Source organism: Prenolepis imparis, unplaced genomic scaffold, assembly GCF_030444845.1.
Source record: "Prenolepis imparis isolate NDT839.2.m4 unplaced genomic scaffold, iyPreImpa1.0 SCAF_1, whole genome shotgun sequence".
Lineage (NCBI taxonomy): Eukaryota > Metazoa > Arthropoda > Insecta > Hymenoptera > Formicidae > Prenolepis > Prenolepis imparis.
This window is the reverse complement of record NW_028141159.1, coordinates 27,228,012-27,245,019: the sequence shown is the minus strand read 5'-3', so window position 1 is coordinate 27,245,019 and position 17,008 is coordinate 27,228,012. Positions and strand designations below refer to the sequence as shown.

Here is a 17,008-nt window from a genome sequence, read left to right as displayed (position 1 = left end):
AGAGTGGTATCAACGCAGAGTACTGAGAGAGAAAGAAAGCGTATATTTATTGGAAGCGCTCTGGGGCAAAGACCCCTCAAGCGCACTGAAATTTGGATACAATACAGATTAATAATTTGATTTGTTCTCAATATCTTATAGTGCTCTCATTTGTATATACTGATGTAACATAATATAACATTATTTAAAACTTTAAAAGATAACAGTATAGTATATACAATGATAGTAAGTGTGTTAATGTGAGTTGCGCGAATGCACGTGTTAAATTGATGCGACACTTGTTCAAGTTTTTAACGTTTTATTGTAACAAATCACAATGGAAAATAAGAGATACAACGTAACTCGCGACAGAGAAATTCGAATGCGAAATTGACAAAGACGCGTTTGTTCGAGAGGTCGTTATCGAACTGTATCGGCTTTACCGAAAATCTACCCGTCAGCTGATATTGACGTTGCGTGGCTCGGCGCGGCGCGCGGTGAGACGCGCGAGGGACAAAAAATGTAAACACGTATAAGACGCCGAGCCGCTGCACGGCCTTCGTGGAAACAGGATAAATTTAGATTCGATTACTACATTCGAAATGCAATAGATGTACTGCAGGCGATTATTTTCATAATCGATATAATTTCGGGAGTTACTAGAGACATTTTCTAACATTACCGCCCGCCTCAGGGGCGTGACGGACGCCGCTGAAATCGAACAGAGAAATTTAAATGAATATACAGAGAACGACGTGCACGAGACGAAGTGAAGACAATGTACCGATGAGAATTAATACAAAACGACGAGATATAAAATACATTGACTTAATAGAAAGGCGAAAGCGCGACATGAATGCGAATGCTTTTAAAAAGTGACTAATAACGGTAGTAAATGTACAGATTTTATGATTCGATCGGAAGCGGACACAATTTCACAATCGGCCTTTTAAATTCCGAAGTGGCAGTGTGTACGGTAACGACGCGAATTCGTCCGTCAGAACCAGGATGTACGGCAGTCACTCGCGCTAATGGCCACTTAGACGGTGGATACCGTTCGTCGAGAATCAAGGCGAGCGAACCGATAGTTATTGTATTCGATGCTTTTTGCCATTTGTTTCTGATCTGAAACCGCTGAAGATATTCAGTCGACCACCGATGCCAGAAGCGTTCTAGCATGTGGCGCAGAAGTTGCCACCGGGAGAGTCGTGAGATCGGAATTTCGTTTAAGGATGATTCCGGGACGGTGATTAGCGATTCGCCGACGAGAAAGTGCGCGGGTGTCAGCGCGGTGACGTCTGCGGGATCGTCGGAGAGCGCGCAGAGCGGTCGGGAGTTTAGAACGGCTTCGATCTGTGTGAGGGTAGTGAACTCCTCGTACATGAGTACCGAGTCTCCGAGAACGCGTCGAAGGTGGAATGACGGATTTTACCGCGGCCTCCCATTTCCCCCCGAAAAGTGGAGCCGAAGGCGGATTGAATCGCCAAGTGGTACCGTCGGCGGCGAGGAGATGAGCGAGGCGGGTGACTTCTTCGGACGCGGAAGTAAACATGCGGCGGAGTTCCGCGTCGGCGCCCACGAGATTCGTGCCGCAATCGCTCGTGAGATTGCTGCATCGTCCGCGTCGACTGATGAATCGACGGTACGCGGCGAGGAATCCCTGCGTAGAATAATCTGTGGCCATCTCAAGGTGGACAGCTGAGGTGGCGAAGCACACAAACACGATGAGGTAGCCCTTGTAGGAACGGGCTGCTCGTCCACGCCAGGTGCGAAGGGTGAACGGACCGGCATAGTCCACGCCGGCGTTCAAGAAGGGGCGTGTTGGAGTCACGCGCTGCGCAGGTAGCGAACCCATCATTTCGCTGGCGGTGGTGGCGCGGTGTCGAGCGCATCGGACGCATCTTCGAATGAAAGCGCTGACAGGAGCGCGACCGCCGAGGATCCAGAACTGCTGCCGCAGGATAGCTAGCACGACTTGAACTCCGCCATGAAGAGTCTGTTGATGCAGATCTGCAATGACCAGACGTGAGAAAGGCGAGTCACGAGGCAGAATAGCAGGATGTTTGATCTCGTTATCGAGAAGTGAGTTTTTAGACGTCCTCCGACGCGAAGAATGCCCTCATGATCCACGAAGGGCGCGAGCTTGAGGAGAGGATGTGATCGAGGTAGAGCGGTTCTCTGGGCGCAGATGTCCAGCTCTCTGCCGAGGTATGTCCTCTGCGTCTCCTTGATCCAGAAGGCGCGAGCGGTGAGGATCTCGTCAGGCGTCAGAGTTGTTGAGGCTGGACTGTCGAGGCCTCGGAAGCGAGCGGCGGCGCGCATGATCGCCTCCACGCCGTCGTACGAAGAAGTTTTTAGAGCTGTGAAAAGCGATTTATAAGATCCCAGCTGGCAGGCGGTGTACTTACAGTCGCAACGTGCACAAGCTTCTGAGGACGCTCTTCGAGGTCGGCTGATTGGTCGAGAGGAGGCACTCGTGAAGGCCACCCAACGGAGGGACCTTGCAGCCACGAAGGACCATGCCACCAGAGATTATGGCGTTGCAGTAGGTGAGGAGTCAGACCTCGAGACAGACAGTCGGCCGGATTGTCCACTCCTGCGACATGATGCCATCGTGCATCGGGAGTTATCTCCTGAATAGCAGCTACCCGATTACAGACGAATTCTTTCCACTGGGATGGATGTCATTGAATCCACGCGAGGCTGATGGTCGAATCGGTCCAGAGGTGAGCAGGAACATGTTCGAGTTCGAGAATTTTTCGAACTCGAACTAGAAGACGTGATAATAAAACAGCCGCCGAGAGCTCCAAGCGAGGGATTGTTTGTCGTTTAACTGGAGCGACCTTGCTTTTGGCTGCGAGAAGCATGACCTTGGCGTCGGCGTACTCATGGAAGGTCCGGATGTAGAGTACCGCTCCGAGTGCGTCCTGGGACGCGTCGGAGAATCCGTGAAATTCCAAGCCTTGAACGGATGAAGAGGTGTGGAGCCAGCGCGGGATTGATATTTCAGATACGGCCGTCAGGCTTTCGTCGAAGCTGACCCATTCGTTGGCGAGCGGTGGAGGTAGTGGATCGTCTCATCCGATCTGCGATTTCCAAAGTCGTTGGATGAAGATCTTTCCGACGATGGTGACAGGAGCGAGCCATCCGAGAGGATCGAAGATTTGAGCGATGCGAGACAACGTTAATCTTTTCGTAAGCGTCCTCGGGAGTGTTATATGACTCACATGGAAGGTGAAGACGTCAGCAGCTGGATGCCACGTAAGACCGAGAGTACGTGCTTTCGTTGGTAGTTCCCTGTTCGTTGGGTTTGCGGTCGACGTCTCGATGTTCGCGAGAATGGCGTCATTGTTAGAGGCCCACTTCTGTAGCTGGAAGCCGCCCGCCTTGAGGAGTCTCACTAACTGCATAGCCTTCCTTTGAGCTTCGAGCGGAGTGTCAGCGCCTGAGAGGACGTCGTCGACGTACATCTCCTTCAACAAGATCGCAGACGCCTGCGGAAAACGCGGTTTTTCGTCGGAGGCGAGTTGCTGTATGACTCGAAGCGCAAGATACGGTGCGCAGGTGAGGCCGTATGTCACCGTGGTGAGTTGGAACTCTTGTGGCGTTCCGGATTCGCGCCAGAGAATTCGTTGGAAGTCTCGATCGTCCTGGTGCACAGATATCTGCCGATACATCTTGGTGATGTCCGCGGCGAATGCGAAGGCGTGAATGCGCCACCGGAGAAGGACGGCATCAAGATCCTGTTGCAGCTTCGGTCCCGCATGAAGGCAGTCATTGAGAGAGACGCCGGAAGCAGTGCGAGATGAGCCGTTGAAGACGACTCTCAGCTTTGTGGTTGAACTGGACTCCCGAAGAACTCCATGATGCGGAAGATAGACTGGAGTGCTCGTCGTGGGTGATGATGCTTGTCGCATGTGCCCCAAGGTCTCGTACTCCGTCATGAAGTCGATGTACAGTTTGCCGAAGGACACGTTGCGTTGAATCCGAGTCTGAGTCGTGGTAAGAAGACGAAAAGCTGATGATCGGGATTCTCCAAGCGGCTGATGATTCGATCGAAACGGCAAACGAACTATGTATCTGCCGAAACTGTCTCTAGAGTGAGTTTCGAGAAAATGGTTCTCGCACTCAAGCTCGTCCGAAGTGAGATACTTGGATGATGAAGACGTGATTTCTTCCTGAAGCCAGAATCTTTGCAACTCTTCGTGCAGGTCGACATCTCCTGTAGGTCGAATGGAGAACGACGTTGGACAAGAGCAAGATGCTGAAGAGCCAACAGGTCCGGAGATGATCCAGCCGAAACAGGTGTCCTGCGCAACGGGAGCGTTAGATGGTCCTTGAAGAAGGTTTCGACGCAGCAACGACCCATAGACATCAGCGCCTATTAAGATGTCGATGGCACTGGGTACCGCAAAGTCTGGATCGGCCAACGGCAGGTTAGCCAGATGGCTCCACGAGATTGTTGTCACCTTCGTCTCCGGAATGCGACCGGTGATCCGAGGCATGACGAAGGCGGAGACGTAAACTTCGATGGAGGGATCGATGAGCGATCGAAGACGGAGAGAGACAACTCCGCGAGTTGAGCCGATCCGTTGAGCACCGATGGTTGCGATCGGCACCGAAGCACGACTGCGAGGTAGTCGAAGTAGGTGGACCAACGATTCCTGGATCAGCGAGACCTCGGAGCCTTGGTCCAGCAGAGCTCGAAGTTTGATGTTTTCCCCATGTTCAGTGACTAGCGTCATGCAAGCCGTAGCAAGAAGAACTTGCGGACGCTCGAATTGGACAGCTGCGTGATGAGAATGTGCAGCCGTACTGGATGACGTGTCCGATGATGATGAAGCGCAAGGAGCCGCGTTAGCGTTCGGTGAAGCGAATGAGGTTGGTGAAGAAGCGATCTCGCGATGAAGCAGCGTATGATGATGACCCTTGCAGTGACGACATCTTTTTGATGTGCGACACTCACTGAGACGATGCGATCCGAGACAGTTGAAACACAGGCTCTTGCGGGTGACGAAGTCCTGTCTCTCGTTCAACGGCTTCGCTGCGAAGTCCGAGCACGACGCGATGTAGTGAGTGGAGCTGCAGAAAGAGCATTTTGATGCACTTGTTACGGCGGCATGAGACCGTGCGGCAGATTTGGTCTTCGCATTTGATTTCGAAGCAGTCGCAGCTGGTTTCGAGACGCGAGATTGCACCGTTTCTAGAGCTCGAATACGGCCTTCCAGGAATAATTCGAGTTGATCGAACGTTGCAAGGTCGTTCGAATTTCTTTGTTCGATCTCCCATGCTTCCAGGGTGTGCGTGTCAAGGCGCCGTGTCACGATGTAAACCATCAGGATGTCCCAATATTCGGTAGGCGCACCGAGGGACTGCAAGGCGCCAAGCGATTCCTTGACGGTTGACAGAAGAGTCTTGAGATCGGAGCTCGATTTCTGAGTCAGCACCTTCAACTCGAAGATTCGATCTAGATACGTTGAGACCAGGATGCGCCGATTTTCGTCTCGAGATGTGAGCGCTTGCCACGCGCATGAGAAATTTTCGGCTGTCACCGGGATGTTCGCGAGATATCGAGCTGCTTCTCCTGTAGTCTGAGACTTCAAGTAGTGCAGTTTTTCGACGCACGGAATATCTCGATTGGATCCGACCATTGAGTGGAAGAGGTCGCGAAACGAAGGCCAGTCGTGATAATCACAGGAGAATTTCGGCAGACTAATCTTTGGAAGCGCGCGACACGAGCCCGATTTCGCATTCTTAGTATTTATAGATTCGTTCGCCTCTTCGGTGTGCTCGAGAAATGGCTCACGTATGTGCATCAGACTGGACTTGCGTCATAATACGCTTCCTCGCATGCTGAATATAAGTCATCCGCAAAATAAGGATGCTTACGTGTTTCGTCTGTGATACCGCCGATGAGTTTGTCGTGGTGGCCGTGGAACTTTTTTCAGTTAGTCTCGAGAGTGTGAAGTCGGGGTGAAGCGGTTGATTTTGTCAGCTCCGAGCTTCTTGGTGTTTTCGAAAGCGCGAGCAATGACACTGAACAGATAGTTTTGCTTTTCTATTATTGATCCGACTGTTGTCATCTTGACGAATCTTATAGAAAGGTCACGAGCGTTGCCTTTGACACAACTTGAATTTTTAACGGTCACTGAGCGTTGCCATTTAGAGCTGCGAATGCAGTTATGAGAGTGCAGTTATCAGCACGTCACTATGATACTGATAGCGCGAAAGAGCGAGAGAAATAGCACTGGCCGCGAGGAACGAGAGAACGTCTGCGAAGGCAAGACGAGAACGAGAATAATGCTGAATATTGCGAACTGTCAGTGAGTGCGTGAAATATCCGACACAAGAATCCGGCTCGAAGGACCAAAATTATGTTAATGTGAGTTGCGCGAATGCACGTGTTAAACGTGATGCGACACTTGTTCAAGTTTTTAACGTTTTATTGTAACAAATCACAATGGAAAATAAGAGATACAACGTAACTCGCGACAGAGAAATTCGAATGCGAAATTGACAAAGACGCGTTTGTTCGAGAGGTCGTTATCGAACTGTATCGGCTTTACCGAAAATCTACCCGTCAGCTGATATTGACGTTGCGTGGCTCGGCGCGGCGCGCGGTGAGACAAAAAATGTAAACACGTATAAGACGCCGAGCCGCTGCACGGCCTTCGTGGAAACAGGATAAATTTAGATTCGATTACTACATTCGAAATGCAATAGATGTACTGCAGGCGATTATTTTCATAATCGATATAATTTCGGGAGTTACTAGAGACATTTTCTAACAAAGTGATATTAAATATTAAACAATATCAAATTAAATGATATGATATTAAATTATAATTGTAATAATAGTAGTTTTTAAAAGCATAATTTACAGTAATCATGTGTGAGTTTTGATAGTTGTATGTCCATGTAATTTTTGTGTACGATTTGGAATGTGTAGCTGTGTTTGTCTGTGTAGGCATGTGTTTAATGATCGTTTGTGGGAGCTGTACATGATTAGCAAGCCTCTAGACGATGATCTCAGTGGTCCTTAGCAGGTATAGTTCGTATAACTTTTCTTTGAAGCCATTTCTCGATTTCTCATCTCGTATGTTTGGCGTTAGACTGTTCGATAGCCTAGAGGCACTAGAGTTGAAGGAGCGCGCCCAGGCCTCTGTTCTGCATAGAGGCTGGGAAAGTAGTCCGTCTGGGGCCCTTGTGACTCTCGATGTAGTAGCCGATTTAAAAGTGAAACCGTTGTACAGTAGACTCGGCTGCCCAGTGCAGATAATGCCGAACAGCAAGCATCCCACTATGTACTTCCTTCTAGCATCTATCTTGAGCCAACGGAGCTCCTGATAGTAGGGCGTTATATGTTCATCTCTTCTTGCGTTGAAGGCAAATCTAATGCAAGCATTTAATGCCCTGCTTAACTGGGTGTTGAATTGGTCTGTCATATCTGTAAATGCAGCGCTGCAGTAGTCTAAATGTGGCATGATGAGCGAGTTAATCAGTCTTATTTTTAACTCCTTGGGTAGTAGATCTCTCGTTAGTTTGAGCTGGTATAATTTAGTGCGTATATTTTTGACGATCTTTTCTACTTGTAAGTTCCAAGTCAGTGTGCTTGTGATCATAACTCCCAGATATTTGACACAAGAAGAGAATTGTATTGTAAATCCTTTAATGCTGATCTCCGGTAGTCGGTCTGGTACGATCGCATTTACATATCTCGCAGTGCCAAAAATGATGGCCTGCGTTTTTGCCGAGTTCAATATCAGTCTATTTTGATTCGCCCAATGTACTATGGCCTTGATGTCCTCATTCACCTTGCAGATGCCGTTTTGCATGTGTGTTGGTTCGCAGTGCAAATATATCTACAGATCATCGGCATATAGATTATATTTGCAATGATGCAGATATTTACCTATGTCCGACACATATAGCATGTATAACAGCGGTCCCAGCACAGATCCTTGCGGAACTCCTGTCTTGATGTGCGCCAGAAGTTGTATCCTCCAGACCATCTCGCACTGTTTCTGTCTTTTAGATAGTCTGCCATCCAGCTAAGTGCTACGTCGGATAGTCCTAGTTTCTGCAGTTTTCCGATGAGGACGTTGGGATGTACCCTGTCAAAGGCTTTTGAAAAATCAAAAAATATGGAGATAGTCACCTTCCTGCAGTCTTCAGCTTGTCGTACGTCATCCAGCATCCTGATTATACATGTCTGGGTTGATGAATTGCGCTTATAGGCGAATTGGCATGGATCGAGCAAGTCTTTATCGGTTAAATAATCGATTAGCTGGTCAGATACTATCCTCTCCAAGACCTTAGAAAGAAATGGCAAGATTGAGATCGGCCTGTAGTGGTGTACCGTGGTTGGATGTTTTATTTTCGGAATTGATATTATTGCCGATTTCCAAATTTGTGGAACAACACCATGCATGAGTGAAAAATTGAATATATTTTCAATGATCGGCATGATGTAAGGCAAAGTGAGGTTTATGAGCTTGGGTGATATCCCATCTATGCCCGTAGCCTTTGATTTTATTTTTGCAAGGGACTTCCGTATGATATGCGGCGTTGCGTATTTGAAATAGAACTTTCCATCATCGAAGTCTCCACACGGAAGATGTGATATGCCCGGCACCTCCGTTGTCTCCTCATCTGATAGTGATTCTGATTCTACCGCTACAAAGAATGTGTTGAACTCCTCAGCCGACTTAGCAAGTCTGTTGTACGAGTTTTTAGTTTTTATTAAGCCAAGGTGTCTTAGCTTGTTCCATGTTGTTGAAGGTTTGTCCTTGTGACTAAAGATGGATAGATAGTAATTTTTCTTTGCCGTTCGGATCATATTTTATACCCGATTTCTTAGAAGCTTGAACATATCGTAACTTCCAGCATTTCTATTTCTGCGCCAGGTTCTTCTAATGGCGTTTCTGTCACGCATTGCTTTTCGAATCTCTTCTGTAAGCCACGGAGCCGGAAGGTTAGTATAACGAATTCGCTTCAACGGAGCGTGATTATTAAGACAGTCCAGTAGTCTGTCGTTGAAGATTTGCATCTTGTCTTCTATGCACTCTGATGTCAACAGGTCAGCCCAGTCTTGCTCATTTAGCTGAGAGAAGAAATCTTGCTCTTGGAAGTTCCTGAAGTCCCTACACTGGACCAGCCTCTCTGAACGCCGTTCTACCTTGATGTTGTAGGTTATACTAATTAGATCATGCGCCGATAGGAAAGGAACTGTAACATTTTCGTATTTATTAAGTTTGTCTTCGTCATCAATAATGCATAGGTCCAGAAACGTGCTAGAGTTTTTCAGATGGTGTGTGGATCCGTATGGTACCAGGTACATACCTGATAATGTTATAAAGTTCAGGAGCTGCGCACTGTCATAAGTGCTGACATTCATGTCCGCATTGAAATCGCCAAAAATAATAGAATGTCTGTATCTGACCTGCAGATCCAAGTAGTCGTTCAGGTATTCACTCAAATAGCCACAATTTGGTGGCCTGTAGACAACAGCAAGAAGCAAGCTACAGGCATCGTTAAAGATTATCTCTGCTATTAGGTATTCAGGCTTGCGATGTGTTGTGTCTGCGAGTGACTGCTTGAGGGTGACCATTCTGATCGAGTTGAGAACATAGAATGCGACGCCTCCTCCCTGTCGTCCAACTCTGTCATTTCTCATAATGCAGTAGCCAGGAACTCTGATCATGCTATCCGGAATTTCCGGCCTAAGCCACTTTTCCGACAGACATATGACATGGTATCCTGAGTTTGCAAAGTACAGGCAGAACTCATCGAAATGCGCTATCAGAGATTGGCAGTTCACGTGACATATCCTTAGCCTATCATGTCCTGCTCTTGTGTTATCCATAGTTCACATTCTTTATTTTGTCCTTTATTTTACCTTGTAGTATGGGACATCTTGTAGCATCCGAAGCCGAGTGTGCCCTGTCGCCGCCGCTTCCCTTTAAAAATCGAGTGCAATTACAGCATAGCAGCGATTTCTTTCCATTTTTGCGGTCCTTCATTTCATGTGGCTCCGAGAAAATAAGGATAGGGTGTAGCACCCGATGTGCGCTATCGGGCTGTGGGCTATCGCACCGTGCGCTATCGGACTGTGGGCTATCGCACCGTGCGCTATCGGGATATGTGCTATCGGGATGTGTGCTATCGGGATGTGTGTTATCGGAACAATACGCCTTTTGCATTGTGCGCTATCGGGATGTGTGCTAAAGGGATGTGGGCTATCGGGAATTGGGTTCAATTTTTCGTGTGCTATCGGGTTGTGCGCTATCGCACCGTGCGCTAACGGATCCCGCTTGAGACGTATCTCTCCCACCCATCGTCGTCCTCCTCGCCGGTTTTCTCCTCGTCCAAGGACTCGGCGGTCGCTATGGGAGACGAGTCGCGGAGCGGCGGTCGGCGCGGCATCGTGTCGAGCCAGCGGTACATGAATTGCCGCTGTCTTCTTCGAGCCGCCTCCCTCGGCGTTACCAATTCAGACGCTACGGAGCGAAGAAAGAAACGAAATTAATAACGTGTCGACGCGTATACTCTCCAACGAGTCCATAAACGAGATACACTTGCCTGTAACCGAGGGCGGGAACTCGGAACTCGACGTCGACTCGTTCAGATCCACCGGATCTGGCGACGGTGGTCGGCACTCGGGAGTTATCTCCTCCCATTTGCGCTTAGGGGCTTGACGTGGGGGAGCCATTGTCTCGCTGTCGATAATAGGTCGAGCTGCAACAGAGAAAACAAGAGAAACCACACGTTATTACGCTCAAACGAGAAGAAAAACAAAAAGAAGAAGAAAAACAAGAACGAGAATGAGAACGAGAACGAAAACGAGAACGAGAAGAGGTAGAAGGAACGCCGACTGTCGCGCGACGCGACTCTCGTTCGCCCTTATATACCGCCATTCTCCCTCCTACGGAGCGTCGCTTCGGGATCCGCCTCATCCCCCCACCCCCTCCCCCAACCTCCCACCTCTTCCGTGCCTTGGGAACCGAGGGCTTCGCCCCCCGAACCCCCGTCGGGGGGCCGAGCCGCCCGAACCCCCCAAAAATGGATGAAAAAAAATTTATTTTTTTTTATCCAAAAACACTCGCCACCCACCCGACATCCTCCCCCTCCACCCAAGTGCGACACCCCGGCGCCTGCGGCGTTAAAAAAACGTTAGGGAAGGGGGGTACGTGGTTCGGGGAAGAGTGTCTGAAATTTTTTACTGCGAGTTCGGACGTGGTATGGGAAAAGTTTGAACACGTCGAAACGCGTCGAACGCGACTTTGCCGAGGTCGCTAGGTGCCTTGGTTTCCGAGATACGAGCGTTGGAATATTTGTGGGTTTAGAAGGCGTATCTCTCGATGGCGAGTCGATTGCGGTAAACTATATTTATTTTGTACATTATTCGCCCTTGTGTGACTTGGAAAGAAAAGAAATAGATACGAGTCCACGGTGCAACGATGATCGCTTATCTCGTTCCGTGCGGTTGGTTGCGCGATGTTTCATGGTAAAAGACGAGTGGAAGGAGAATGAATCGACAGTTTTTAATAATCACTGTCCATTCATTCTACCCCTCCACTCGTCTTGCCCCGTCGTGTACAGCTCCTCGAACGCGATGATTCCGGGTGGAGGATGAAGAGATTTCATATTCACTGCCCATCCTCCTCCTTCGTCCATTCTTCCATTCGCTTGCTCGCCGCGTGTCCGCGATCTTCTCTGCAACTCTTGCAAACTCTGCGATCTGCTACCTGAAAAAGAATAAGTAACTGAAAAAGAAAAGATGACCTCCTCGTACCCCGCGTGTTGTTGGTCGCGATGTTACATTGTAAAAGATGAAGGGAAGAAAAAAAGAATAGACAGTATTTATCCTCGCGGTCTATTCTTTTCTTCTTTCGCCGCTCGTCTTCCACCGTCGTGCCGCCGTGTCCACCAACTCTTCTCTTGTATAGATCCGGGTAACTCGTAGACACGTACCTGAAAAAGAAAAAAAAGATATTAGAAAAAGATCAAGAGGCCGCCGGGTGCGTGTAGCCGGAGCCCCGTCAGCCGTCGAGAGAGACAAACTCGTTTGAGAGCGCGGTCTCTCGACGTTGTCCGACTCGAACCGCGCGGAGGTGGGGACGGTCTTGATCGAGTCGTGTGTGTGTGTGTTTATTGTATTTACTACATTGTGTATTGTGTCGATTGTAATTATAAAACTGTTATGAAACTATTATCTTACAATTTATAAACTATTATTTTACAATTAACAAACTTATATTTTACAATTAATAAACTACTATTATACAATTATTTAACAATGAACAAAGTAATAAATAAAACAAAAAATATCACATAATTCTAAATCTCCCCCTCCCCTCGCTGATGCTGCTGCTGCTGATGCTGCTGCCGCTCCTCCTCTTGTCGCCGCTTTCTCTCTCTCCTCTCGAAAGAGCGATTGACGTCGACGAGGGTTTGCGCGTGTCTCCGAAATTCGGGCGGAAGAGCCTCGACACGCTCTATCAGATCGTCCGCCACGTCCGAGTAAAGTACAAGCAGAGTGAGACGATATTCGTGAACGGGGGTGAGAGTTTCAACGTCGATTCGATCGCGTATCTACTGCGGTCCATTCTCCCTCCTCCTCGTGCCGCCGACGCATAATCTCCCGCGCCTCCCTTTGAACTTGCTCCGGGAAAAAGTTTACAAGATCTAGAAAGTCGAGCGAAAAGTCCGGCGTGTCCTGGCTAGTTGCTGAAAAAAAAGGGGGAAAAATTTAAGTCACGAGGGATCACGTTTATAAATATATGTACTCGCGCGTTTCGTCACTTACCGACCGAGATGTTGCGTCTCGCCTCCTCCTCCTCGTACTCGGACATTGCGGCGTCGTCCAACAGACCCTCTTCGAAGACGGGCCTTATGTACCACGAGGCGGTGATGGCAGCTGGAAATGAAAATTGGAACGAATGAGAACGACGGTTTTATTATTCGGTTGAGAAGAGACTTTGTGTCGAACCTACCTTGTTGTTCTCGCTCCTGCTCCGACAGGTGGTCGAGAATGGTAGGCGGCCAATCATCGAGCCACCTGTTTATCCTTTCCTCCACTCTCAAGTCTTCTACCCATCGTGTCAGGATCATTCTCGCGAGCTGTTCGACTGGGATAAAAAGAGGAGGGGAGGTTTAATGGAATAAAAAAGAAAAATGGAATCTCTCTTGGAGAGACAAACGAGTGATTCGTACTTACCTCTCCACGTCTCCACCGCGGCGCTCCAATCTCCCTCCACATCCAGTTCCTGATCCTCCTCCAACTGATCCATCCGCTCTTCGATCTGCTGCTGCTGCAGCGCCTCCATCTCCCGCACTTCATCCTCGTCGAAGGGGGAGTCGAATTTCTCCCACGCTTTTTTTCTTCCCGCGTTGGAGGCCATAATCTGTAACGATAATTTAATCAACCCGATAAACGGCCGTAAAAGGTTGAAATAATTTATATAACGATATTATATATACTCGTCGCTAAAAACGAAACATACTCGCTTTATATCTGCTGCTGCTTATGCTAAACTGCTGCTGAAACAGAAAGAAGAAAAGAAATTATTAAAGACAATTTGAGACAAGGAGCAATGTACGAGATCTCTTCTCGTTGATCGATCCACGAGAGATGTAGGACGACAAGGGATATCGCGTTTGTGGGTGGGATATAATTGATGCGAATAGTTTTAAGAAAACAATCTCTTTATTATTAGCAATGAACACATCTCTATTTCTAGCTGGTATAACGAATGAAACAAAACTAGTAACGAAAACAGAACAATATTGTGATTACAATTGATGGAACTGAAATAATATTATTCTAGTAAAATAAATAAACATTTTAACGCTCCGTGTCGGTGTTGGCGTCGTCGTCGTCGTCGTCATGTTTTTGTTGAAGGAGCTGTAGCAGCAGCTTCCTCTGTTGACCCGTGCAAGTTGAGACGACAAGAAGAGAAAACAAACACGTGTCATATTTACTGCTTGTTTTCTCTCCTCCACGTCTCATCTTCCACTCGCGCTGCGTGTCCCCTCGTAGACGTACATGAAAAAAACAAAAACCTCGTCCTGTGTAGCTCGTTGCGATGTTCTCTCGCGGAAAATGAGACGAGGTAGAGTGGAAGCAGGCAGATTTAATATTCAGTGCCTGCTTCCTCTCTTCTTTGTCTTTCCTTCCACTCGCGCTGCGTGTCCCCTCGTCGAGGTAACTCGTTGACGTACCTTAAAAAAAAATAAAAAGAAAGAAAACCTCGTTCCGTGCGATTGGTCGCGATGATTTTTTGCGAAAGATGATTAGAAAACGAAGATATACCAACAGATTGCACACTCACTGCTCGTTTACCTTCGCCTTCCTCTCATCTTCCCCCGTGCCGTCGCCGTGTTCACCTGGTAACTCATAGACGTACCTGAAAAGAAATGAAAAATTAATAAGAAACCAAAAAATAAAGAAATTACCTCGTACGATGTTGGCTGCGATGTTCTCTCGCGGAAGATGAGACGAAAAAGAAAGAAAGCGTATAGGTGTCATATTCACTGCATGCTTTCTTTCTTCTTCGTCTCTCCTTCCACTCGCGCTACGTGTCCCCTCGTTCAGCTAACTCGTCGATGTTCCTGAAAAATAAATTGAAAAAAAAATTTTAAAAAAGTGTGTAGCCGGAGCCCCGTCAGCCGTCGAAAAACTCACGAGTTCTCGACGTTGCCCGACTCGAACCGCGCGGAGGTGGGGACGGCACATGACGACTCGCGTGGATAGAGATCGCGAGTCGTCTTTATCGAGTCTTTTTTTTATTTTTTTTATTTTTTTTATACAATACTTACAATAAAAACGTGCGATTAATACAAAATAAACATGCTATGTATATTAAATATAAACATGCCGTAAATACTAAATAAAAACAAGCTATATATATATATATAAATGTATGTATATATTACATATAAACAAACAGTAAATATTAAAGATACACGTGCGATGCAAAGAAAATATATACGTGCCATTAATGTTAATTATTAACGTGCAATGTTATTAAAAGTTTGACATACATTGTATATACAATATAAACGAGCGATAATAAATAAATATTAACGTGCAATGAAAATAAATTGACCTGCGTTGTATATGCAATATAAAGGTGCTATAAATAAAATTTATATGTGCGGATATATATGTTCAATTGAGGCGTACGATATGTGTGTAAAATAGAGGCGTGCGATATATATGTGTAAAATAGAAGCGTGCAATGTATAATATCAAGGCGAGCAATAAATATACATGCGATATATGTAAAATGGAGGCGTGCGAGGTATAATGTAAAGGCGTGCGATACATTGAGGCGTGCAATGTATAAAATAGAGGAGTGCGAGGTATAATATAGAGGCGTGCAATGTATAATATCAAGGCGAGCGATAAATATACATGCAATAAATGTAAAATGGAGACGTGCGAGGTATAGTATAAAGGCGTGTGATACATTGAGGCGTGCAATGTATAATATCAAGGCGAGCGATAAATATACATGCAAAAATGTAAAATGAAGGCGTGCAATATATAATATCAAGGCGAGCGATAAATATACATGCGATATATGTAAAATGGAGGCGTGCAATGTATAAAATAGAGGCGTGCAATGTATAATATCAAGGCGAGCGATAAATATACATGCAAATATGTAAAATGGAGGCGTGCAATATATAATATCAAGGCGAGCGATAAATATACATGCGATATATGTAAAACAAGGAGGCGTGCGAGGTATAATATAAAGACGTGCAATGTATAATATTAAGGCGAGCGATAAATATACATGCGATATATGTAAAATGGAGGCGTGCGAGGTATAATGTAAAGGCGTGCGATACATTGAGGCATGCAATGTATAAAATAGAGGCGTGCGAGGTATAATATAGAGGCGTGCAATGTATAATATAAAAGCGTGCAATAAATACAATGTAGAGATAAATAAAATAAATAGGCGTACGATATATAAAATGTAGAGGCGTGCGGTACATGCATATCGAAATGTTATTTATTTTGTATACATTGTTTTTAATCGGGCTATTTGTTCGCGATATTGTGTGTTAAATGTCGGCGAGCCCAGTCCACGACTCAGCTCGCGCAACCTCAGTTGCATACCGCGGACTGTAGTGGCACCAAACAGGCGCGGCTCCGACCGGCGAAGCTGGGCCCAAACGCCCAGACTCTTGACGCTCCCGATTTAATTGCCCGCGCGATTAGCGCCTCGTCGTGTATGTCGCGGAATAACAATCTCCGTCTAGCCGATCCCTTTGTCGATCATTTCGGCGTTTCGGTTGCGGGTTCGTCGTCGGACGCCTTCGAGGGCGACATTATCGCGTTAGCGAGGTGGACGGAACGGCCACATCCGCGGACTCTCGCGAGGGCGTAACGGCGGGTCGACGTTCCCGGGACGGCGGGCTCCTCTATGCGCGGCACTTTCGCCGGAGTCGGCGTTATCGCCGTCTGCGACAGCCGGCGCAGAACTAGACGCAGACTGCGATCAATGTGGAGACGCTCGTGTTTTTGCTGCGGCGTAGGCGACGTTGGCGACGTTGGGGACGGCGATCTCGAGGACGACGACGACGATGACAGAAATTCTGCTAGCTACGGAAGATTCAAGGCCTTGAGAAACCGGGTGCAAAACATAATTAGAACTGCAAAGAGGAATTACTTTATGGATATTTTTTATCGGAAGGACAAACCCGCCGTTATATGGAGCAAGCTCAGGCACTTAGGACTAATCAAAGCTAAAGACTCGAGCGGGAAACTCTTGCACACAGTGGAGGAGCTCAACACATATTTTGTCGACACAGGGGTGCGGGCTGAGGGATCGAGGGAGGAGCCTGATGTGCGGGATCTCTTAGGCGAGGAGTTTGACGATAGCAAATTTTACTTTAAATATGTCACGCCTAATGTCATACGTAGGTGCCTCCGATTTGGATCGAATGCGGTGGGTTTGGATGAAATATCGTCAAAGCTAATTAACATGGCTCTGCCCTATATCATGCCGGT

The 17,008-nt window shown here is 47.3% G+C and overlaps 3 protein-coding genes across 3 annotated transcripts; all 3 read right to left on the bottom strand.

Annotated features, from left to right (window-relative positions):
• Positions 1-3,056: 3,056 nt before the first annotated feature.
• LOC145938962 (uncharacterized) lies at positions 3,057-5,795 on the bottom strand. The gene has a single exon (XM_083042922.1). It carries the CDS (start codon positions 5,793-5,795, stop codon positions 3,057-3,059), a length of 2,739 nt encoding a protein of 912 aa, XP_082899048.1.
• A 1,200-nt stretch (positions 5,796-6,995) lies between these two features.
• LOC145938956 (uncharacterized) lies at positions 6,996-7,814 on the bottom strand. The gene has a single exon (XM_083042910.1). It carries the CDS (start codon positions 7,812-7,814, stop codon positions 6,996-6,998), a length of 819 nt encoding a protein of 272 aa, XP_082899036.1.
• Positions 7,815-8,821: 1,007 nt separating this feature from the next.
• LOC145938947 (uncharacterized) lies at positions 8,822-9,844 on the bottom strand. Its single transcript, XM_083042901.1, has one exon. The coding sequence runs from the start codon at positions 9,842-9,844 to the stop codon at positions 8,822-8,824; it is 1,023 nt and encodes a 340-aa protein (XP_082899027.1).
• Positions 9,845-17,008: the final 7,164 nt, after the last annotated feature.

Coding starts and splice junctions, on each gene's coding strand:
- LOC145938956 (XM_083042910.1), bottom strand. CDS start 7,814: ATGCAAAACGGCATCTGCAAGGTGAATGAGGACATCAAGGCCATAGTA.
- LOC145938947 (XM_083042901.1), bottom strand. CDS start 9,844: ATGGATAACACAAGAGCAGGACATGATAGGCTAAGGATATGTCACGTG.
- LOC145938962 (XM_083042922.1), bottom strand. CDS start 5,795: ATGCACATACGTGAGCCATTTCTCGAGCACACCGAAGAGGCGAACGAA.